The sequence below is a fragment of the Euprymna scolopes genome, chromosome 13 (genome assembly GCF_053919585.1).
Source record: "Euprymna scolopes isolate OS-2025 chromosome 13, ASM5391958v1, whole genome shotgun sequence".
NCBI classification, from domain to species: Eukaryota; Metazoa; Mollusca; class Cephalopoda; order Sepiida; family Sepiolidae; genus Euprymna; species Euprymna scolopes.
In genome coordinates, this window is record NC_136494.1 from 90,487,039 (window position 1) to 90,514,149 (window position 27,111).

General features: G+C 33.0%; 1 protein-coding gene across 8 annotated transcripts in view; it reads left to right on the forward strand.

The window, feature by feature from the left end:
• The window catches only part of LOC145292083 (dorsal-ventral patterning tolloid-like protein 1), a 2,157,643-nt gene that overhangs the window by 801,445 nt on the left and 1,329,087 nt on the right, over nt 1–27,111 (forward strand). For 5 of the 8 annotated variants that reach the window (XM_080138158.1, XM_080138152.1, XM_080138153.1 and 2 more), the window contains one exon: nt 21,308–21,367. The exons of the other annotated variants lie outside the window; for them this stretch is intronic. In XM_080138158.1, coding sequence (XP_079994284.1) covers nt 21,308–21,367 — 60 coding nt within the window. The remainder of the gene's footprint in view (nt 1–21,307; nt 21,368–27,111) is intronic. 8 annotated transcript variants of the gene reach the window in all.

Below are 27,111 nucleotides of genomic sequence, written 5' to 3' on the forward strand. Positions count from 1 at the left end.
TCGGGATGATTGGTAGTGGTAGAAATTGGGTAGAATTTGATTATTTAAGAGAATGGCTCAACAAGAATTTGTTTACATTTGAACTCGAAAAAAAAACGTATCAGCTGAGAAGCAACTTCGCTCATGGAATTTTCCTTCAATTATAGGAACAGAAAGAAAGTAGGGGAAATTGTTGACTAGCCTAGACGAGCTAGTTGTAGCTAGACGAGTCTTTACTTTACATAAACAAACAAATGATGCTCTGCTTTCGAGGATTGTCGGAGTCTTTTCCGAGCATATTCGTGTTTTCAAGGAGTAATGTTTTTATAAGAGCAATGTATTTTAGGATTATAAATAATTATCTTATTTTAGAATTATGTTTGACAACTTTATTCGGTATTAAAATAACCTATAGATAGTTGATATGTGATTAAGCAAACCAAGACAATCCTGAGTTAAATGTTACTATTTTAAGACAGTTAAAAATACGTAATGATTCCAAGTTATACCTATAGTAAAAATGTTGAAACTATAGTGCAGATTTAGTAAATGTTTAAAAAAATACACACTTCTACCGATTCCATAGTATATATCGCATGCTTGCCAGGCTGTTGAGGTATTCCCCTCTGGTGGATGAAGCTGACTTCCACTGAAAAGAGAAAGTTTCTAGGGAATATTAAATTTACAAGCGGTCCCAGTTACACTATATATCATGGTCAGGGTAGATAATTTTAACGATGTCAGTTATTGAAGGAGTTTTATTTTTTACAGAAAAGTGTCACTGTTCTCTCACATATATCCTTAAATTGTCATCCATCTGATACTGACCAGGATTAACACTGAGCTTAATTACTACAGTTGTAGTAGTTATTAGAACTTTGCAATTAAGTTTCTTCAAGTACTTTTATATAATTGTTGAGGGGTGTCTCTGAACTGAGTCCTGTTGATGACATTCGGGTTTTTTTTTTACACAGTGATCACCACTTATCAAGGCCCGGAAGCCACTCAGGGATAAGGGTTATTGCAAGTACATAACGTTAGCGTGGTGATTTGATGAAGTGTTTACTTAAGGGGGCGGTTCATTAGGAATTTGTTAACATTGGACTTGAAGATATCCAAGTTGTAGTCCGGTGGGAAGCATGCAGACGGAACAGAGTTCCACAGGCGTGCAATTCTAAGAAAGAAGCTTTGTTCATGGAATCCACGTTTTGATTTAGGCACAGATAAAGAGTGGGGGAAATTTTTCACAGTGGATTCGGCTAGACGGGTGTTTTTCGTGAAAGATTGGCGAGGGGGGACCAGAGGTTGGAGTTCAGACGAGCACCTGCCATGGAAATAACGATAAAACAAGGATAGGCTCGCAACAGAACAATCTGTCTGTTTGGCTGTTCTAGCAAGCATATACAGTCGTTTCAGTTTTCGGTGTTAATTGATTAGTTTGTAGCTACCGTCTGTCCTGGTACCAGTCAAGTCTGCTCTGTCATGCGAGTCAGATTGTCTCTGTTCAAATACAGGAAGACATGCTCCAAACAGTCTGTTAGAAAAGAAACTCCTTTGATTCTTTTTCCTAATTGACCAGAAGAAATTTTCTAACGATGTATCATTTTCTACTTAATCCCAAAAGTTGAGGTCGTATGAACCTTGACTGTCCAGTTGAGCGCTTCCGTTTGTTTGTTTTTTTAAATGAAAGCGTCCCCGGGAAGATTATGGCGGCGTTTTTTTGTTGTTGTTGTTTTTTTTTCAATCATTCCATTACTCCTAAGCTGACATTTGTCCGTAACTTTTCTAAACTTAGTGAATAGCGTCAATATCTGTTCCATATTTCTCGTGCTTTTTAATTAAACATTCGTCCTTACCATTTTCATACCGGGGCAAAAGAATTGTGCTGTCATACATTTCTTTCTTTTCTTTTTTTTTTTTTAGCCGTGAAAAAAATTAACTGACAGTTCCCATCAATTTGAAGGGAAACAGAAAAATCTTAACAATAAAAGAAAGCTGTCGATGTTGATGGAATTACTTATAAAATGCAAATTTGTCGAGGATCCTGTAAAATAGACGTGATTTGCAAATGCATAAATTTGCGGTTTGCACTTCAGATTTGATGACATTTACATCTGAAATTCACTTCCTCGGCTTAACTGACAAAAGAAAAAAAGCTCTTTCAGCCAACACCGTTTCAAATGAATGGAAAATTCGGAAGTTGTATATTTTTATTTAACTACAATTTATTTTAATATTCTCAAGTTCTTCCTTCTAAACCGTGCATTATGAACCAACCTGGTCCATGGCATGTTCCTAAAAGGCACCAAGTAGTGAAGACCCAATATATATATATATATATATATATATATATATATATATATATATATATTGGGTCTTCACTACTTTGTGCATAAAGTGTTTCATTATTTACAACTCATCAGCGTGGCTAAATCTCGTGTGATTCGAAACCAAAAAACCCACAGTCTGAAGTTCTACCACTGAGCTTATTCTCGCTAGTGCTCGAATGTATCGCCTTTTTATAGATATCACTTATTTATTTTTTGTTTGTTTGCAATACTTTTCGATGATTCAAGTATTTATACGAAAGAGCATTTTACTTTATGCTAGTTGGGCATAATTTTTGTAGTTTATGTAACGATAAAACACACGCGTATAAATATATATAAATATAATGTGTGTGTGTGTCGCCCATCATCAGAAGGTATTACATGAATGAAGAAAAAATTCTTCTCGACTAGCATTAAGGTAAAAATGAACTTTTGTATAGATAACTGATTTCCATTCAAGAATATCATAAATAAATCACACACACACACACACACACACACACACACACACACACGCGCGCGCGCATATGTGTAATTGGAAAAAAATTAAAAATCTAAGTTTATTTGTTTTACTTTATGCTAGTTAAGAATTATTTTTGTAACTTATGTAACGATGAAACACGCGTCTGTGGATAATTAAAGTAAACACACACACACACACACACACATATACCGTCGCTCACCATCAGGAGGTATTATAATGAATGAAGTAAATTATCGCAAATAAAATAAATGAATAAATCGCACGCGCACACACTCATATATGTATGTATGTATATATATATATGTGTGTGTATGTCTGCGTATATGTATGTATGTATGTATATATGTGTGTGTATGTATGCGTATATATATGTGTGTATGTGTGTGTATGTATGCGTACACACACACACACACACACACACACATATATATATATATATATATATATATATATATATATATATATATAAACTAGTGAATAGTATTCTACTCTATTTTGAAAACATTAAGTGAAACACTCCACAATTTGTAAAATACAAATGGTAACTTGTATTTCAAAATAAACATAAGAAGAAAAAAAAAGGTACACAAACGAAAACAAACACGTATTATTCGAGACTCATAGAAAATGCGCAATTATTGGCAAACAATGTGTATCAGGTTAGTAAATTTTATTTAGTAAAAAACATAAATACTCGGATTGTAAAAAAAAAAAAAAAAAAAAAGCGTTCCGAATGCATCGCATTCTCAGGATAATTCTGAAAAGGGTTAAGACTGCTAGAATGAAAATTTAATTTACAGAATGAAACGATAAAACTATCGCCCTAAAGAAAACAATACAACACCTTTATTTTAAACTTTTATTGAAATAATTAATTCAGGTAATTGGAGTATGTAGTAGAGCTGATATCTATTCAATTTATCCGCCTTCAGCCTTAATCACGCCTCGATAATGGTCCGGAACTGGGAGCAAGCTATTTCCACAAGCACTGGCAGGATCTCGAAAGGTGCTCGGTGAATACTCGGCGGATGGCCGCGATCAGGTTGATTTTTGTGTTGTGGGAGATGATATTGATGATGTTCTCAACATATAACCAAACGAAGTAGTTCAGCTGGTCCAGGTCGGGAGAAAAGGGGGGGCAAGTTTAAGGAGGGTACAAAGTTGTAGCACTTCTTTTGTAGACAAGCCTGGATCGCTTTGGGCTTGTGAGCTCGTAGCGAATCCTGTTGCCACACCCAGGGCCTGCCAGCAGCCACCTGATTGCACCAGAGGATCACCACACTCATCAGCACGTCCAGGTACACTTTAGTGTTGACTTGAAAGCCGACTCCGAAGATATGAGGTGGCATGATGTGGCCCTCACTTGAAACAACACCAAAAACCATAACCGTGGCCAAAAACTTTGTTTTCGTCACCCTGGACACATCTCTGTTATTAGTGGCAATCAAGCATACATGCATGTTGAGGATGCTGGCAAGGTCTTTTTTTTATTGGAATTCATTATTGAGATGAGTTTTCTATTAATTTATTTATTGCTGACTATTATCCTCATCTTTATTAGTTGTTTCGGCCAACTATTTCTATATAGACCCGACCATGGAAGATCAGATAATAAATAAACGTGGATTTATAAGATCAAAAAATCCAACCTTGATCGCCCTTCGGGGCCCGTGGCGCAGTTGATAGAGACGTTGAATCTCTACAGTTCCAGGTGAGCATTGTCTGAAGATCGCGGTTTCAATCGTACCCAAAGCCGACCAGAGGCTTACTTGGACAAAAAACGTGGTGAGACGACAACAACTACGGATGGCAGTGATTGCTGAGAATGCAGTTAAGAGATTCGAAGTTCCTATCCGTCGCGGTTACCACCTGATGAAGGCCAAAGGAATAGTTGGCCGAAACGTTGTGAAACAACAACTAATAACAGATGAGAATAATAGTCCCCAATAAATAAATTAAGAGTCCTTTTGTCATAACTTGGATGAGTTGTACAGCGGCGCATCTCGGATCTTGCCTGTTGAACATTGTGTCACTTTCAGACATGATAGACGGTTCCTATCATTCTGGGGATTTGTACACAACTGACCGACTAGTAGATTGTATGCAACAAAAAAAGAAGAAATCCGATTTTCATCAAACGGAAATGCGATCATGTCGTTTTTCCTAGCGCGACAATTTTATCTTTCCAACCTGTAAAATAATTATTTATTGTGTTGAAACGTCTTAATTATTTGTTCTACTGTTTTTTGTCACCCTTAACAATTTGAGGACAATATTATGTGAAACGTTGGAGAGGAGCTATCCAATTTTTATTTTGAAAAATTTTTAACGGAAGAAACATTATTTGAAATGAAATCAATTTAGAAATTTTGTTTTGTTTGCAAGTGGAAAAAGTGTCATTTCTTTTCAGCAGATACAGTGTAACGCAAAAGCTGTTCGTTTCAATTGCCAGCGTAAATCTGTTGATGAATGCACACTAAGTACATACGTGCTGACGAATGAACACTTAGTACAAATGTGTTGATGAATGCACACTAAGTACATACGTGCTGACGAATGAACACTTAGTACAAATGTGTTGATGAATGAACACTTCGTACATATGTGTTGACGAATGAACACTTCGTACATATGTGTTGATGAATGAACACTTAGTACATATGTGTTGACGAATGAACACTTAGTACATATGTGTTGATGAATGAACAATTAGTACAAATGTGTTGACGAATGAACACTTAGTACAAATGTATTGATGAATGAACAATTAGTGCATATGTGTTGACGAATGAACACTTCGTACATATGTGTTGACGAATGAACACTTAGTGCATATGTGTTGATGAATGAACACTTAGTGCATATGTGTTGATGAATGAACACTTCGTACATATGTGTTGACGAATGAACACTTAGTGCATATGTGTTGATGAATGAACACTTAGTGCATATGTGTTGATGAATGAACACTTCGTACATATGTGTTGACGAATGAACACTTCGTACATATGTGTTGATGAATGAACACTTAGTACATATGTGTTGACGAATGAACACTTAGTACATATGTGTTGATGAATGAACAATTAGTACAAATGTGTTGACGAATGAACACTTAGTACAAATGTATTGATGAATGAACACTTAGTACATATGTGTTGACGAATGAACACTTAGTGCATATGTGTTGATGAATGAACAATTAGTACAAATGTGTTGACGAATGAACACTTAGTACAAATGTATTGATGAATGAACAATTAGTGCATATGTGTTGACGAATGAACACTTCGTACATATGTGTTGACGAATGAACACTTAGTGCATATGTGTTGACGAATGAACACTTAGTGCATATGTGTTGATGAATACACACTTAGTGCATATGTGTTGACGAATACACACTTAGTGCATATGTGTTGATGAATACACACTTAGTACATATGTGTTGATGAATGAACATTTAGTACATATGTGTTGATGAATGAACGCTTAGTACATATGTGTTGACGAATACACACTTAGTACATATGTGTTGACGAATACACACTTAGTACAAATGTGTTGATGAATGCACATTTAGTACATATGTGTTGATGAATACACACTTAGTATATATGTGTTGACGAATACACACTTAGTACATATGTGTTGACGAATACACACTTAGTACAAATGTGTTGATGAATGAACGCTTAGTACAAGTTGGAAGTCTTTTAAAATTGAAGGTCATGTTTATACAAACAGAAAAGTTACGGAAATAAGAGTATGTAAACGGAATATTTTTCTGTACAAATGCACAATCACATATAAAGGCTAAAATGCCATTTGAGGATAAACCTTGATAGGCTTGTCAAGTAAACAATGAGAAAAACACTTTGAAGATTGAATCTACCGAATTTTATTATTTAACATACGGCTGAACAAGAAATTCTCAACATTGAATTCTAAAACGACCATGCTGTAGTAAGCTGGGAAGTAGCAACGCATACATATACAGATAGAATTAGAAAGTAACTCTATTCATGAAAGTTCTGTTTAACACGTTTCTATCATTATTTTCATGGCAAGTGCTGGTCTGAGCTCCAATCTATTGTCTCCCTTGCCAAAATTGCACACCCCAAAAAAAACTCGACTAGCTACAAACACTATCAACAATTTTCCCTACTCTCTATCTGTGCCTAATTCTAAACGCAGACTGCATGAAAAAACAACTTCTTTCCTAGAACTGCCCGCATGCGGAACTCTTTTGGCACTGGCCTGCTTCCCAGCCAATTAAAATATGGTAGCCTTCAAGTCCAATATAAACAAGTTCTGAGCCGTCCCTTTAAATAATCAAAATCTACACCATCAACGATTACTAAACTACCACTTTCCATTCATTAACCCTTATCATCGAGTGGCCTTTGGGTCTTGACAAATGGTGACTACCTTGTTAAAAAAAAAAGAGGAATAAAGGAAAATTATGGTCGTTGCATTTTTGTAAATGTTTTACAGGGGAGGGGGCGGATATTGGAGCGTAGTTAAATTCTTACTATAACGATATAGCAGAGAAAGACTAACAACGACTCTTGATAAAAAAAAATCAGTTTTTAGCTTCTTCAGCTTCCCTTACTAGAAACATTGTCAGCAAATCAAAGTATTACTTTTGTTTAATTGTATAACATCACAGAATTATTTAATTTAATGAAAATCTTCAGCATTTATTCAATAAACTATATAGTGCGCATTGAAAATCTGTGAAAGTTATCGTGTTTGTTTGTATCTTCTCCCCAGGTACCGTTGATGACGTCACAGAGATGGTTAAAGTCATAAAAGACAAATTAAGGGCGAATGATTAGAGAAAAAGTAATGACATAATTATTTTTTAAAAATGAGAAAAGTTGGGGGAGATAAGAGACAGATGATGATAGAGGAGAAAAAAGGAGAAATAGAGAAAACAATATATGAAATACTGACCCAACGGTTCATGGATGGCCTTGTATACTACTAAAACATTGATTTTGTTGTTGTTAAACATCGTTCATTTCTTCGTTTTTGAACGAATCAGATTCTTATTGTTTTGCATTGGTTTCACCCAGTTAGTTTCGAGTTAGAATTCTTTCTAGAAAGACATTAGGTATTTATGATATCGGTCTTTCTAGAAAGACATTAGGTATTTATGATAGCGGTCTTTCTAGAAAGACATTAGGTATTTATGATAGCAGTCACGTGAATGTTACCAACATCCCTAAGTGAAAGTGTTTCTGTAGAACGAACTGGATTCGAGTTTGGCACGCTCAGTTTTTTCAGCCTGTGCCGTTAATCACTTAGCCATCGTCACTTACCTGATGATATTGTTTTGTTATCTTGCTTACTTGCACATTTGCTTGCTTGTCACTGTGCACACTTCATCTGAACTGGTAAGAGAAGTAGTAGCCTCCATTCAGTCACGAAAGACAATGGATAACCCCTGTAAGGGTAGTTGCACATGTAACTATGATGCAAGGGTTGCGCGGATTCCATGAACAAAGCTTCTTTCTTAGAACTTCACGCCTGTGGAACTCTGTTCCGTCTGCCTGCTTCCCTCCGGACTACAACTTGGATGTCTTCAAGTCCAATGTTAACAAATTCCTAATGAACCGCCCCTTTTATTAAACACTTCATCAAATCTCCACACTAACGTAATGTACTTGCAATAACCCTAATCCCTGAGTGGCTTCCGGGCCTTGATAAGTGGTGATCACTGTGTAAAAAAAAAAAAAAAAAATCTCAAACCACACCTCTCCTGAATCGGATACTGCTTGGATCCAATGGCAAGAAGTGCTAGATGATTGGAAACCATGCTGAGATAAGCAGAGAGCACATGCAGCACCTGGAATTCCCAAATGGTTACCCATTTTAGTACTGACCAAACTCAGTTTAACTTCAGTGATTTAATGGGGATCTGTGTGTCAATGTGATTATGCTGGTGAGAGAAACGGGCTATAAATAAGTAATTACAATGATTCCAGTGGCAAGGAGAAGTGTTAGAGCACTGGAAACAATGTTGAAATAAGCGGATACCACATATAGCCCCTGGAATTTCCAAAATGGTCACCCATTTTAGTATTCTTTAACTTCGGTGATCTAATAGGAACCTGTGTGTCAACGTGATTATGTTTAATGGGGATCCGTGTGTCAATGTGATTATGCTGGTAAGAGAAACGAGATGTAAATAAGTTAAAGAAAGAAGGGGCGAGAAAAAATCCAAAGGATGAGAAAGAGCAAGAGTTTATCATGACATTACAATGAAGGAAAAGAAACGGGAGAGAGTAAGAGAAAAAAGATCCTATTTTGACATTATGATGAGACAGAGAGGGGGGGAGAAAGGGGTAGAGAGAGAGAGGGATAGAGAGAGAGAGAGAGACAGACAGAGAGAGAAGGTGTAAAACAGGAGTGGTTTGTTATGACACCACAATGTAAATAAAGGAAGTTATGTCATGCTAAGCAGAGCAAAACGAAAAGAGAATATTAAAGAATTTTCAAACCAAAATAAATGTACCATAAAAAGTCTTGGGTTAATAATTTCTTATCCTTGCATGAATATTTGTTTGTAAACATTTATGACAAATTTTTTGGAGAATTCTAAAATATTTTTCATAAATGTTTGGAAATTCCAAAGAGGTTCCATAAATATTTCGACATTTCTAAAGATTTTCATAAATATTTAGAAATATCAAAAGGTTTTCACAAATATTTAATAATGTATCTATAAAAAGTCCTAACCAAACTGTTCACAGGTTATTTAGTTTTATGATAAAACTTCATAGAAGTTTATTTTCAGCTCATTGACATAATCTATATGAACGAGTTTCTTAACCAGATGAGAAATGGTTTCCTTTCAAGAGATTGATAATTTCCAGTTGTTGTATTTGAGAAAAAACATTTTTTTTTTAACTAAGAACCGGTGGAAAATTATTTATTCTTTTTAATATGTTAAAAGCTTCCCCCCTTCATAATTTTTTCTGACCACGTTTTAAATGGTGAAAATAAAAATATGAAACTTAGGACGGAACTTCGACCTACAATTCTGGGTCTCCAAAGCAAGATTGAGATCCATGTGCTCGGGAAGGAGGAGGGGCGGTGTCGAAGATAGCACCGAATCTGGATATGACAGAAACGCTGTCCGTTTAACAAGAAAACTTTTAAAGTAAAGCCATGGCGGAAAATATTTTTTTTTTATGAAGTTGCTTTCTTTGCACATGTGGACTTTAAATTGCTGTTGAGATGCAGATGATGTGTGACAAGGATGTCGTTTTCTTCAGTGTTTTGTCTTTTTCATTGTTTGTTTTGTGTTTTTTGTGTATGTTTAGAAGCCATCATTATTTCATATATATATATATATAAAAATATATATATATATATATATATATATATATATATATATATATATATATATATATATATATATATATATATGTATACTAATTCAGTAATTTCATTTTTATGATTTGATACGGTTAAATTTCAAATCTAGAATTTTGATGATATACACAACAAAGAATACATTTTAATAATTATATTTCCTTAACCCATGAGTTTTCGATGTTTTATCATCTCTTCAGAAGAAAAATATTAGCAAATATTATAAATGGTTTGCACCTAATTTGCTAAAGGTAATAAACATAGAAAATTGTAATTAAAAGTTTTTAAAGTTTTTAAATCATAGAATAAGGGAAATTCGATATTGGTGCAGAATGAAAAGGATATTGAACTTCAGATCCAAATTGCATGGTAAACCCTGAAGTGAGAGATTTTGCTAGCAAGACGGTAAAAAGATCCAATACGTATTGTAATTCTGGATTTGAAAACCAGGAGATTTATTGTATTACATTATTCTGAAGTATATATATATATATATATATATATATAATTTGACTTATAATAACACTTTACTGCTGTTTCATGGCGTAAGCATTTTTCAAGTATTTTAATTTAATTATTAAAAATGAACACAAATTAATCTACATCAGTGATAAGAGGATCTCAATATTTTCCCTAATTCCGATACAATTGCCAAATGCAATTCTAAAATCAACCTCAAAAAGTAATATTTCACACACACACACACACACACACACACACACATATATATATATATATATATATATATATATATATATATATATATAGCGCTTACGCTACACTGGATATTCCGCATTTCATCCACTCTAGGATTCTTCAGGCTTATGAATCCTAGAGTGGATTAAACGCGGAATATTCAGTGTAGCTTAATCGCCATATATATTTTATAAATTACTAACTAGCTCTACCTACGTATTGAACACTTTTGAAGTAAATACTTATAGTTTACGCATAAATTTATACTTTCGTATATTAATTTTATGTGAGTAAATGAAGTAGTTATATATATATATATATACACTTTAATTTGACAAAAGTCTTAATGTTTTCCCTTATACAAGATTTTGATAAACTTATTAAGCGATTTTAGATCTACATTTTTCACTTATGCCATTTTTGTTCTTATTCACTCGTTTTATTATTAGTCATAGCATGTTATCTATATTAGTTATTATCATCTTTAAATTCTAGTTTTACTGGTAGTTTAAAATCCAAAAAAATCTTTATCATTAGCACCAGCGATAGAAGATTAAGTTTTGAACAAAACAGAAAATAACAAAAGCAAATGAAAAAAATCGTAATGTCGATGAGTCTGCTCAGGCATTTATCTTGTAGGACGAAGTGTACTTATTCATTTTCTTCTCAAAACCACACCTGACTTTGTGTCTAATCTCCTGACAAGCAGGTAAATAATAATTAAGGTATCTGGTAGGATGCCACATCTCCAGCAAAAAGAAAATTGAAAAGAAAAGCGTTTCTGGAAATAGCTTTGCCCATCTAGAAGTTAGTCTATCAGTCTATTACCCTTCATTTAAAAGCCGGTGCTAAAAGATCAGAGCGTCTGAAGATACTAACTTCTTGACCAAAAATGCACCAAACATTGAGGCTAGTGTTTTTTCTCCTTTTATTGCAAAACTCAGTCATGTTCTGCAAAAGTAAAAATAGCAATTTACCTGTAAAAACAACAAAACTAACATCATGAATATATGAAAATATAAAGAACTAGAAACATGAGGATTTTTTTTTTTTTTTGCAAAATTATTAGATTTGACTTTAAGTAACTAAAAAATGGTGGATACACCGTAAAACAAAGCAACAAAATCTTTATTTGGGGATAGAATTTCTAGCACTAAACGCACAGATTGAATGGACGTATCTTAAGCATACCTGTTCTGTTTACTCTTCTAACAAAATGGCGGTTTCTTTGAGATTGCTTTTTTGCAATTTCCAAATCCGAAATACCTCCATTCCCTAATCATCGTGACTATTAGTTTCGCTTTCCGTAATTTGGCCCCGGATCAAGCAAGGTTTCAGCTTTGCCAAAGTTTACCGAGTGCTTTCTTGCTCTTCCGAGACATTTAATCATAAAATGCTACCAACGTCAGAAGAGAAGATAATGTTGCCTGAAAATCTCATTTTCTCGTATTATTTGTTCATTAAAGTGCAACATAATTTTATATTAAGAAGACGGCAAAACAGTTTTTTAATATTTTCCACCAAAATATGATTGGCCTGGTGATAATAGAGTTTCTTTTCCTTCATACTTCTGAAGATTCTAAAACTTCTTTGCTTTTTTTTATAAAGGAGTCACCACTAATCAAGGGCTGGAGGTCACTCGAGTATAAGGGTTAATGACTGTAAAGTGGTTAGCCTGTTAACTAGATTAGCGATCCAAGGGTATTAATCCAGTTTTTCTACGTTACTCTAGTAATTAAATCCACGAAATCCGCTGACAATAATATGATTTGAACTTGGGTGGAACACACAGATATACATTTCCCCGTTTCATGTATAGCTTCTTTTTTTCTTTTTAATTCATAGATTTATATCAAGTGAAATTGGGTAAAATTCTATCATTTAAGCAGGTGGCTCAAGAAGAACTTGTTTACATTGGACTTGAAGACGACTATGTTGCATTCAGTTTGAAAGCCACTTAATTAGATAAATTTAGTTCTACTTTAATTTTAGTTCTTATCTTATGTTCACACCATTTATACTGTTGTACTCTCCGGCCTTCTTCGTGTGTTGTTTGTCAAAATCAGTAATCCCCCAGGAATTTAAAACTGAACGTTTATTTAATTCACTTATATAGAACAAATATTACACTTTGATCTTAGCCAAAAGGCCAAGCACTTTTAACCATAGGACGTCTCTTCTTTTCAATTAATAAATTAAAACAATTTTTCGAATTTTTTAGATGGTGAATGATATTTTTTTTTAATTATTTGAACTGCTATTTTCATTTTGGATGTTGTTTTGATGATGTAACCGCCGACCTTCTTCAGGTGAATTTTTGCTAAATCCGAACACTGAAACCTATATGGAATTTCAAACTGAACCCTTTACTTAATTCACAGCAGTTGATTGTTCTTGTTCCATAAGCCATGACTTCGTAGATTTCTACGATTAATTATGATAGTATTCCTAGTTAGTCTCGCCTATCCAACTATTTATAGAAATCATTAAAATCGACTTGCGTTACTAGCAATCAACACTCAGACTTTGGCCTACATCTGAGCAACACGACGCCTATACTTAATAACTTTCTAAAACTGGTGCTACCAGATGAGGCTGTCTAAAGGTACTGGCTTCCTGACCTAAAATATAACAAATATTAAGATTTTTCTTCTTCTTTTGCAAAACTTAATCATGTTCTACAAAGCAAAAAATAAAAAATAATTTCCCTTTATAAAACAACTAAACCAAACATCATGAATAAATATTTGAAAATATAAATAATTTTAAACAAAATCTATTTGCAAAATTATTGGATTCATGATTAAATAATCCTAAAAAAAAAACAAAAAAAAAACAAACAACCAAACCAATCAACCATCCAACCGAATTTTCTATGCATTCCCTACTCCTCCACCCCCAAATATTAATAGACGATTTTATATCTTACAATGAGAGAATAAGACTTTCCCGATCTTTTGCACGGACAAAAACAAAGACATGTTGATTTTAATGTGTTATTACCTTGAGACCTGCTCTTGGAGAAATGTCATTCTTGACAGAATCGGTGTCAGAATTTCCGAATCTTCAGACAATTTACAAGAATTGCCATGTGAAGCGATACATTTTTAATGCTGTCCTTTTTTTTTCTGAGAACAAGTAAAACATCTCTTTTAGCAGATAACAGATATTATACTGCAATGAAAAATTGTTTTGGTTGCTATGTAAGCGTCTTCACGATTATATAAAAAAAAAAAAAGCTAAGACTACAGAATGAAAAAAACAATCAGAAGATTGTTTGTAAGACCCTTAACCCTAACCCTAACCCTACAAAATTTGAAAATTGATTACCCATCCAATATGAGTGTCATCTTGACGGTGAGACAACACCATGATCATTCGTAATAATAAAGATCGGACATAATTTGATTAAACAAGAGAACAATTCCACAAAAATTTGCTTACATTAGAATTTAAAACGACCATGTTATAGTCAGCTTGGAAGCAGCTCAGCGGTACTGTGTTTCAAAGACAGGTAATTCTTGGAAATAATAAACTTTACTCATGGAAATTTAATTTAGATTTAGGAACAGAAAAAGAGAAAATATTGATGGTGTTGTAGGTCGACGAGTTTTTGTTGTGCATGTTTTGCAGGAGCAGACCATATGTTGAAGCTCAGTCAAGCACCTGCCATGAAAATAACGATGGAGAAGTTCAACCACAAGACATTACTAATGTGCTAATTTAACATTTCTACCACATCATAGCTAATGGAACAAGAATAATTTGCCGCTGTGACTTATAAGAACTAATGGTTTCAGTTTGAAAATCTTTATAGGTTTATATTTTGATATACATGCTAAAAATTGAAAGCTTTTATGGAAGTTTCGATCTTTATAATAAGTTGCGATGATAGAGATGGACAGTTACTGGAGTTGAAGTGCATGCAAATGATTGCTTGTTCAGCAATTATTTGCAAGGTTACAAAAGTCAGAATGCTCAGAGTTGTGGGGGTTTTGTAGGCACTAATGATTTGCAGCCGTAGAAATCGAATCGCTTCAAAAGACCAGAGGTGACGACAGTGAGACAAAACTAAATATACATGAACAGATGAGAAGGAGATTAGTACAATTGAGAGATCGTTTTTTTTTTTATATAGTTTTCTTAGTTTTGCTCCGGTGTGGTCTGTAAAAAAGTTCCTTTCAAATTTTAGACAATCGTTAACAACTTATTGTATAACATAGTATTTTATTAATTTATTTTATTGCGGGCTGTTATCAACGACAACAACTGAAAAGATGAGAATAAAAGTCCGAAATAAAATAAATTAATAATACTCATCTCAATGAATTCCAATTAAAATAATACACCCCATGCCAGAATTATATGCAAATCGATATTTTTGTTCTAACTCCGATAGTTTTCGATGAAAATCTGTGTAATTTACCACGTTATATGGCAACACTAATACAAGCACAGATCTAAAATTTTAAGCTTATCTGCACAGTAATAAACAATTTACAGCCGTTTTGGTGATTTGCATTTTTTTTCAGTGTGCAAACTTTATATGCAAACCAATGCTAAAATATGGTGAAGTGCTAAAAGATCATCGAAACATTGATTATTCTAGGAATTTGTAAATTGATAACAACAATAATAAAGAACAAACAACTTCAATATAGTTTCATAGTACAATCAATACCTTGTATAACTGCCATTTTTATTGACAAGAGCAAAAAGCCTTTGGTCTATTGAAGATGTCAAACTTCGATTTCATCTGATGAAATGTCTTTGGCAGCAGTCAGAATAGCATTCCAGAGGTCATCCTTGGAGTTGTACTGCCTTCCTCTGGAGTAAATATTTTGTTTCAAGATGCTCTAAAGATTTTCAATGGGAGTTAAATCTGGAGAACAGGCTGGCCATCATATTATTTTCCCATGTTTGGCAAAAACACTCTTCAAATAGTCAGTGGCTATCCTTGCAGAATGAAACGGTGCATTATCATGCATGAATACCATCTTTTTCTGGAACGCCAAATTCTTCTTCTTGTGCCAGAGTTCCAAGTGTTCCTTAATGAAGTCAATGTAGAGTTTGACGGTAATTTTCACTCCATCTGCGACTCTGAATGGTCCTACCAGCTCATTGCCAATAATTGCAACCCAGAACATCACACCACCACCTCTTTGTTTACGCCTGATCCTTTGGAGACATAAACCCTCATTATGGTACCATCCTCCCCTCCACCCATCGGGTCCATCAAGTGAGCAAAACAGTTTGAAAATTCACCTTCATGTGATCTCTTGCCCACTCCATCCTCTTTTTCTTGTGGATATCCTTCAATTGAGGACGGACCTCTGGCTTTCCAAATTTTGCAATCGTCCTCAGGATATGGCAACGATTTGATTTGGGCACATCAGGAACGCCAGCTTTTTCAAAAACTTGTTTGCTAGTTTCAAGTGGGTTACGGCGAACTTCTCTCTTGATCTTGCTCATTGTTCGACGTGACAGATATGATTTCTTACGAATTTTCCCTTTGTCAGAACGTCTATTACAAAGTTGAGGGTTAGTACAATATTTTTTGATTGTACGATGATCACGGTGTAATTCTTTGTCAATTTCTAAGGTGGAAATCTTATTATGGAACCTTTGAACAATTTCAGACTTCTCAGCTTGACTTCAAACACCTTTACGTCCCATCTTGCATATAAAGTTGGATCGCTGAAAAAAAAACTGCAAATCACCAAAGTGGCTGCCGTTTGCTCGCTATTGTGCAGATCAGCTTTAAATTTTATATCTGCGCATGCGCTAGTGTTGCCGTATAACGTTCAAAGTTTCACGAATTTTGATTAAAAACTATCGGAGTTAGAACAAAGATATTGATTAGCATATAATTCTGGCACGGGATGTATATACATAGTATTTTTCGGTTTGTTATGCAAGTGAAGATAATTACTTGCATACTGTTTTTTTTGGTGAATTTGATTATTTACTCAGTTTCAACAATTATCTAATTGGTCCATTTGACCTACTGGTAAGAGTAATCACAAATGTGCCGGAAGTCTAGGGTTTAATCCTTAGTCCAGTCATTCCAACTTGATGCCGCCTTGCTAAAGACTAGGTATTCTAAGGTAATTATGGGCTAGTGGAGTAATTTTAGCAAAGTAATTGCATCCTTCCTTAAGCTTCGGTGTAGTAGTTAATGAAAAGGGAAACTTTGGGTCGCACTCAACTATCGTTGATCACTTCACATACTGTTTTTTTTTTTTTTTTAATAAAAACCTAAAGGATGATGATAAACTGAAATTATAAAACAAACATTATCATCATATTCGGTTTAACATCTGTTTTTGCATACTAGGATGTGTTGGACAAACAGCTTTTAGAAAGTAATTTTCAAATTAACCTACCTTTGTCCATGTCTTCATCCATCTTTCATTCAAATCCACTCTTATCACTTCCTTTCTTTTTTTTTCTTGGTCATCCCCTGCCAACTGACTTTGACATCTCAACTGCTCTTCCTCTTCTGACCTGCAAACTCTTATACTTTCTTTTAATGTGACCATATCAACAGTTTCTTGTTCTGCACACATCTCCATTTACTGTCCAGATTTAATTTTCCTATTAGGTGATCACACATAAGCCCACCTTTAAAACTCGCATTGCGCATCCCTTGGATCATTCTCATATCATTTTTTTCATGCAACACGTCCTCAACTTTCACTGGCTAGGTTTTCACTTCCATACATCATCACACTGTATACACATGTCCGACAGACTCTTCCTTTGGTCAACAGTGGTAATGCTCTGCTGGATAGTAATGAAACAAGTTCCATGAAGTGAACTTACTCTATCCACTTTTATTCATATGACACAAGCGCCTGTTCCACCCTGTGCTCCAAATGGTATCACCAATATAGCAAAACTTCTCGATAGTTTCACCATTTCCATATACCTTATTCAAATCTGAGTTCTTATCCATTTCCATTGTTTTACACTTTTTACATATAAACTCGTTATCATCTGTCAACCTACTAATGACTACTGCTGATAGTTGTAATCTTTTGTTATCATTCGAAAGACAGCAATTAATAATTGGGCAGGAAAACATGGATGACATAAAATAATTTAGATATGTTCGATACACATAACTGACAATCATAAGTGGTACCCCCCTCACAAAAATAAATGAAAATGGAATGCTATTGTTTGCTTTGATGTTGCTTTTTTGTTGTCGTTGTTGTTTGTTTGTTTTTTTTTTTTTTTTTGTTTTTTTTTTTTGCTGTGTGTGTCTGCTATTAGATACTCCTTCCTAAATCTTACAATGATTTTTATCTGAACTTCACTCTTGGATTTCGTGCTTGGTAGTTACTAGACTGCATAGACGAATTTATAACTAAGAACACTATTTTGTTATATATTCATTTATTAAACATGTATCAAGTATCTTCCTCTAGATTGTGGGCTTCTTCATTAGAAGGCCATCATTTACCATGTTCTTATGCAGGTGATATTGAGGCTTCTTCAATTGCTATCTTCCGGCTAACTGCCTGAACTTAATTAATTGCCGATTTCGAAAGTGTCATCACTCTATGCTCACGTAATCTAGCTTGACCAATCAGAGCATTTACTGCCAAGCACATATACGTAAATGAAGGCATGGCAATTTAGTTTTCTTTTTTAGAATAACATATAATATATTTACAATGTTCGAATAAAAGATTGCTGTTGAGTATCTTAGCATTTAATTTCATGATAATAAAAACATGATTTGTTTTCATATGAAAGTAAACTTTACATATTATGCCGTTGAGATCTTCATTTCAAAATAATTAACAGAAACTATGTAATTAAATTTACAAATATATATTTATGATTGAATTGTCTCTTGTGTTATTCATTTCTTTTCAGTTTTGCTAAGAACTAAAGTCATTGCGAACACGAAGAGAAGAAATTAATGAAAGGCGAAACCCAAATAAGAATTGCTCGATTTTTTATTAATCTGAATCCGATCCCAAACATTCAAGGATGTTATGTCCATAGGAAAGACTAAAATTCAATTTATTGTGATTAATTTTACATTTTTTTCTTTTTTGAAGGAGGGTGTCTTAATTATTCAAATTCTTGATATTAATCGGCCAGTCTGGAATTATAACATAGTTAAAAGGCAATGTAGCAAGTCCAAATTCCAAACTCCATTAGAAAAAATCCAAATTTTAAAATCGGTATCATAATTTTAAAAACTCATTGAATAATCATGTTACGAAAAAGAAAACTACCCTCCTCCTTATCATGATTCAATTGAGTTTTATTCCCAAAAGCAGAGCAGTTCATATTGATTGATGAAGAAGGGTAGAATTTAATATATTTTAAGAAGGGTAGAATCTGATATATTTTAAGAATGGTAGAATTTGATATATTTCCAGTAGGGTAGAATTTGATATATTTCAAGAATGGTGGAATTCGATATATTTTAAGAATGGTAGAATTTGATATATTTTAAGAATGGTAGAATTTGATATATTTCAAGAAGGGTAGAATTTGATATATTCCAAGAACAGCTATTAAATTCATGACTCTTCTCTAGTACTGATCAAGCTACCAACTTCTTCAAATGTAGACACAATTCAGCTATTATTTCACCTCTGAAAAATATCCAGAGTGAAGAGGCGTGATTTTCCTGCTTTATCATTCCCTAATAATGTGATAAACATTTGATATTTTCCAAGTGAAAATGTTATTAACAAATTATCAAACTCAAGTTTAATATTACTATCAATCAGTCTTAAATTAGCTAAGTGTGAAATTGTAGGGTAGACTAGACGCTAACACATTGGCAGAGAAACTAGTTAATGAAGAAAATTCAGAGCAAATACTGACAGCCAGCTACGTTTCATCAGGGTGTGTTGATGGTTCATTCAAATAAAGCAAATTCACATGAGAAGTTCTTCTAAAGATTTGGATTATTTGGATTCTTCAGACTACTGTTCTCATCTTGAGTGCTATTTTCACAATGTTTCGACCGATTTAACCTCCGAAATTCTTCAGGTGTATCGTGTTGAACTCAGGAGTCTGTTGAATTTGGGAATCTGCACACTAGAACCCTTGCTCTCATTCTGTCAGCCGTGACCGGGTAAAAATCTTAAGCAATTTACATTTGTATTCTTAGTATCGCCCGCACTGAGGATTGAACCTTCAACCTCAAGAAGATTCATTACTTACTGAATTTTATCTCATACTCTACCAGTTACACCACGACTCCTTGCATATTTTAGTATGAATATTGGAAGCTTTTATTTTTTGTTTTTGGATGTACAACCTTATTATTTATCACTGTGTATAAAGTTCAGTTTTGAGTAACACTCTTCTGGAGGTTGAAGGTTCAATCCTTAGTGCAGGCTATACTAAGAATACAATTGGATTAAATAGAGAGATGCACTCGAAATGTTGTGCAGATTCTCAAGTTTAGTAAAATGATTTTGGGGCTCAACAAGATACACCTGAAAAAGGCCAGAGGTCATATTGGTTGAAACTTTGAGAAAATAAAATTCAAGACGAGGACAACAGTCTGAATGATACAAATAATAGAAATTATCAATCCTCATCACAAAAATTCCGAAACACTTCTGATGATGATTTTAACTGCTCTCCCTCTCAATCAACATACAATCACGTCTGGTATGGAAATTGAGAGTTGTTAATGTAAAGATGTAGCGGGGGGGGGGTCCACAATGATAAGCGCGAGACAAATCGTTACGAGACACATTATTTGTTTTAAGTCAATCAAACAACAATCGTACGATGGTTAAATTGAACAGAGTCGATAGTGTTTCAAGGGTTAATCAATACGCTAATCATTTTTTTCAGCAACCTTTGATATCCATCCCATAATGTTTGCAATCTGATTTGCTTCCTTTGTCAAGTGATAAACATTGGACAGTTTCCAAGCGAAAATGTTATCAAAACCAAGTCTAGGATTACTAAACGGTCCAAATTACAAACATTTTCATCTTCGGTGTCAAACGCATTCTTGTATCGGAAGGGTTCCATAAAAAAAAAAACAATGGCAGAAGATATTTTGTAAGCTAATCTTTTTAACAACTGAAAGATAGATAAAAACAAAAATGGTACGAATACAATCAGGTGTCATTATCGCTTCTAAATATAAAATGGTGGTATAAAACTGATGAGCGTCATTCTCAATTTATAATCAGCAAAGAAGAAGCTATCTAAAAAAAAAAAAAAAAGATGCAGAAAAACTTATGATGCTGTTTTTAACTTCTGGGGTTATATAATTACAACACACTGGAACAACTTGTGTTTCTGTTTTGGTTGTGAGAGTCTATTCGCACATCCGTGGCAACAAAAAAAGAAAAAAAAACATCCTTTTTCATTATGACAGATTGTGGAAGTCTTTGTTTTAAAATAAATGGCATTCCTCCTGCTCTATTTGCAGATTACAACACCTAAGTCATGAGAGAAGTAGCGGATATTACAATGCTTATGAAACAATCAGGTAATACGCCTTGCAGCGGTTCTCTCTGCTCATGGAATATCTCGTATATTATTTTTGATGGAAAGAATAGTATTCAATGGAAACAGAACGAAAATACACATCAAAACTAAAAAGAGAGGAAACGAAGCATATAAAAAAAACATAAGCCATTAAACGTCCCTCCATTGGCCTCTACTTGCAAAACAGTGAAAAAAAATGTATATATAAAAAATAAGTTTTTCTGGACTGTGAACTTAATTTTTCTATATGACTTCATTTTATATTTTAATCATTGTTTCCCATTTTTCAATCTTGACATCAAATAAGTTCATTTTAAAGGCAAGAAAACTTAACGCAATTATTAAAAAAAAAAGTGTTTAAAAAGTGCTTTTTAAAGGCTAGAAAACTTCAGGTCGTTATGATAAAATTTATAAGTACATTTAAAGGCATAAGAAAATTAGGTCGTTAGAATAACATTTATAAGAAGTACATTTTAAAGGCAAGAAAACTTCAGGTAGTAATAAAAAAGTTAATTTTTTTCTGCATTCACAAAACCAAGTAAGACCAGATTTTTTTTTTTTTTATTAAAGATTTGCTCTATTCAATATTTACGGTTAATAATGAAATTGCAATTTCAAATTTCTGTTAAAAAAAAACAGATGGGCTTTGTGGTATTCATTCTCCATTAATTTTAAAGTTAGCTGAGATCCATCTGACAACATTGAAGTTCCGTTTTGGCTAGGATCAATACGTTGCATCTGTCGCGATGCTTCACTTAGTCTTTTTCTGTTCTCTATCAGTGAAAGAAAAAGCCTTCTAGACTCATTTTTTATTTTTGTTTCAATCCAGAGTACCCTTTTTGAGCAACTGGATTTCACCCACATTAATATCCGACCTTGTGTCTAACTTTGCTGTCATGGGGAAGCAAGTAAATACTAGGGACTCATCTTCAGGCTAAATTCAAAGTGTAGTCTTTGTTTTGTCATCAGTTGCAAAAACAGAAATCCTTCTCGACCATGGCAATTTTAATTTTTTGTCGCATCCAGGACGTCTCTTTTTGAGGAGCTGGATATCCTCTGTATAAAAACTTACCTGCGTGACTTTGTCATCATGAGCAGGTAAGTAAGTAGAGACTTCATTTTTGGGGTAGGATCGAAATGTAATATCTGTTCTGACCTTATTTTGAAGAAGAAAATCTTTCTTAACTGGGGCAATTTTAATTTTTTGCCCATTCAGGAAATGCTCTTTCATATTTGAATGTGATAGGTAAATGGATGGATTGACAAACTGACCAAACAATCATGTGTAAAGGGCGATGGATGAGGAGCAATGATACTGGCCATACAATCATATTCAAGGTATCTCACTTTCCCATAATATTTTCTAGTACTAGGACTTCTACTTGCGCCTTTGAAGCGTACAATAAATGAGTTTTTGCCCCGAGTATCAGCAGAGTACTATTAGACCTGTATATGCTATCGAAATTGATAGCCATAGCATCACTAGATCTTTGTACGTCACTGTGATCGATAGCCAGGTCGTCTTATAGAGATATGTACAAGCATCTAAAAACCCTGAAGTAAATGAGTTTTGATTCCATGAGAAATAAATTATTTTTATCAGTCTAGAAAAACTTACAAAATGTTTATAACAAAGGCAACTCCTCCGTTAAATTCTAAAACTTCTTTATTTGGATTTTTTTTTAAAACATGTTAAAGAATCCTTGGTTTATACCTAATTTTTTTTTTCGTTTTCCATCACGAATTGAATTATTAAAACTGCTAAAGAAACAATTGAAAAAAAAAAACCCTACACCCCCTTACCTCTCCACACAATCCCAAATATACACCCATGCATGACATACGTATATCGGTTGTCATGGCAAGCAAATTCATTGATCTAGTCTTTCTGTCTCCATTTTTTTTCCTCTTTGGCTGCTTATGCAAGGAATGGTAGACCAGTAATATCAAACCTTCTCTGGAATTCAAATATTGTTTTTGTAAAAGGAAAAGTGAAACAATATATTCAACTTTTATCTTCATTTGCCTTTTTTTTAGTAAAATAATTTTTTTCTTAAACTATAAGCAATTTTTGCTACTTACATCTAAAAGGAAACAAATAGATTATTGATTTTTACGTTGTAAAAAAATTGAGTTTTAGTAAATGTGTTTTACAACAAAGAAATCAAATACGATTTTAATGTGTCCACAAAAAATGTATTGATTTACAGTTCTTTTTTTTTTATAAAATGATATCAATATTTGAAAATGTTTTGTAAAATTGATATAACATGGTTAAAACAATATTTGAAAAGAGTAACATTTTGAAATTCGATGGAAAAAAATCGTTTTAAAAAAAAGTATTCGGCTGTTAAAATCGAAATTTGTTTTAACTTATATTTGAATATGATGCATTTTTAAATCTGACAGAAGATATTGTCAAAATCAAATTGGACTAAATTGTTTGAATATTCATAAGCAGAGTTTTCAGATATTTAATTATTAATTAATTATTGGTGTGAAAAATTCTGTTATTTAAATTATTTAAAAACAAATATCTTCATTATTTAAACGTAAACATCTTTGACTGATAAATATATTTCAGTTTAATGAGAGATAAAAAAAAAACGCTAATTTTTATCCGTTGTTTAAAATTTGATGAAGCATATTTGGTAAAAATTTTAGAAAATATTGAAAATACAAACACAAAATCAAAATAAAAGGTTTTTAGTTTAAAATAAACGAAGGATTATCACTTGCATGCAGTAGAATCATGATAGTCACCTTTTGGAAGAATATAGATGTGGGGGATCAATTTAGTTGTAGATTTATAGCAAAACTGATCCCCCTTTTCTATTTTGCACTTACACACGCTAGCTTATAAAGTATGAGGATATTAGTCTGAATTGATTCATAAGCATTGTCATCAAAAATCACCACAGCATAATTGCAGCATCTTCATTTCTCTCATCACATCACACTGTGCAAAGAATTCATTTTTTTCTTCTCCAAATTCTTCTTGCAATTGAGGTCAGAAAATTAAACGATCTGACCTGCGAAATAAAATGTTTTCTTGTTTTCTATGATGTCAAGTTTGTTTAAAGATGTCTTGTAGCTTATAAGAATTGACAAAAACATCCATTCCTATTATTTACACTGATATTGAGTCAAGAAAGTTGATTCCTCTTCAAATTAAAATATAGACGTTGATCTAGATCTTTGCTTAAAAAATGAATTAACAAGAAATACTCTACTTAGAATTAGAACACTACTATAGGATTGAAAATAAAAACAAAAAAAAAAACGGTAACAATAAATATATATTAAATTTCTTCATGTACCTTCATGTTTTTTACAAGAAAATAAAAATAAAATGCACCTGGTGGCTATACTCTAACTCTAAGCATTCTTTTTAAATGTATCATTTACATTACATATTCTTTAATATAAATCTATTCTAATTTTAATCATTTAAATTACCTCCCTTAAATATTAATGAATACAACATTTTGAGGAAGATTTGGTTATTTCTTTATTTTTTATTGAATCTCTTTAATCTATTAATATTGACAAACCTATTGCATATATATATATATATATGTGTGTGTGTGTGTAAAATTAAAAAATGAATAACACCAAACATTAATTTATTAAAAATTGTTTAAACAATAATCATGCAAATTAGATATACAAATAGCTGTGTTTAGATTTTTTCTATTTACTATATATAGTATTTCAAGGGACTACGTTGTATTATTGATTTTAAATGACCTTGAGCTGTTCAGATTGTAATATAAGTTTGATGAAGAAAAATATTTTCACATTTACTCATTTAGATAATTGATGCATGTGAATCTACACTTAGAATCATACCAAAGTCTCGAATGATTTTAGGAAAATGCTAAATTAAATTTGAGATAATTTAGATATTTAATTTCTGTTTGCATCGTTTTAACTGGACTATTTCCCTAACCGATGTATTTGTTAACTATGTTTCAGTAGATATGCACTTTGACATTTTCCAAGTGCATTGCTTATTCATAAGAATGATTTTTCTACCATATATAATATTACTGATTATATATATATATATATATATATATATATATATATATATATATATATTGATGTCTCCTACTTAAATACGATTCACTGGTACTTTTGACGTTTATTTTTAACTTCCTAAAAACTTTGGCACATAACATGAACTACCATATATAATTAAGATTTTTATTATATACACAACGCTCAACCCTGTCTTCTTTGTATTATTGGAACTACTATTCTTATTTTGGTTGATATTTTCAAGTTTTAAGTAATGTAACCTCCAACCTTGTTCCGCTACGTCTTTTCAAATTTGTTAAACTCTGGAATCTATATGGAATTTTGAAATGAACTCTTTATTTAATCCACTGCGATAGATTATTTTCACTTCACGACCCGGTTGTAGTTGTTCCTACTTGAATTATTTTTAGTTATTCTCGTCCCTGTTCAAGATTTGTACCGTTAATCTCTAGAAGATTGTCACATAAAACTGATCGTTAATCAACGTCTTTATCCGATGCATCTAAATAACTAATTAATACTTCAACCATGTCATGGCAGGAAGTCAGGAACAGTCAACCCATATGGATTAAATAAAGAGTTCCATTTGATTTTCCATAAATATTTTTGAGTTCAACATGAAGATTCACAAGCAAAAAAAAAAAGGGTGCACCTGAAAATGGTCGAGGGTTACATTAGCAAAATATGAAAATAACGATCAAGATGATAATAATAGTACGAATGATTAAGTAGGTCGCAGGTTAGATCAGCCAAAATGTGAGAAAAACGTCAAAAATAAAAATAGTACTCCAAACATATATATATATATATATATATATATATATATATATATATATATATATATATATATATATACATACATGAGAGAGGGGAGAAAGATGCAAACTGTCAGCTCAACGATTGAGTATCAGTCTGCCTTGAAGCACGTACCTTTCTAGCCACACTGATGAACTGTAAACAGCAAAACATTATTTTCTATGGATGCTATATATATATATATATATATATATATTAGCAAAAGTTTGAAGCACATTGCATAAATCTCAGCGTGTCTCAAAGGTTCATTCTCTGCGCAACCTCTTTCCTAACCGTCATAAATGACCTTCCAAATAATATCAAAAGATGATTCACTGACATCTATGCGGACGATACAACAATTTACGGTTGCATTTTGTTGCTTAATCTCTCTGACTCTCTTTCGATTTGGAGCACGTGGTAATAACTTTTAACTCTAAAACCAAACCTCTCCTTTCGTCACCGATGTTCGGATCTTAATATTTACCCAGTTAGAACAGATGAGACACTAATACAGGAAGACGGCATTTTCATGAGCGCCTATAACTAATTTACACTTCAGACCAGAAATGGAAAACGTACATCAAATCTGTTGCTAAGATTGCTAGAAAAATTGTTGATTTTTTCTACCTTTCTAGAAAGTACCTCATACCTGAGACAATGAGTTACCTCTATAAGAGCGAAGTACCTCCTAAGGTGGATTACTGCTGTCTTTATGAGGAGGTCCACTGGGAACACTCTTTATTTCTTTGACAAAATCGGGATGGCATTCATTAATCCACCCTTATCCTCAATTAGCCTCGTGGCCTTGATAAGTTTAGATCTATTATATATATATATGTATATATATACACGTTACAATGTATGTTGCATATAGGTTAAAAATAAATGAAATGAAGAACAAAA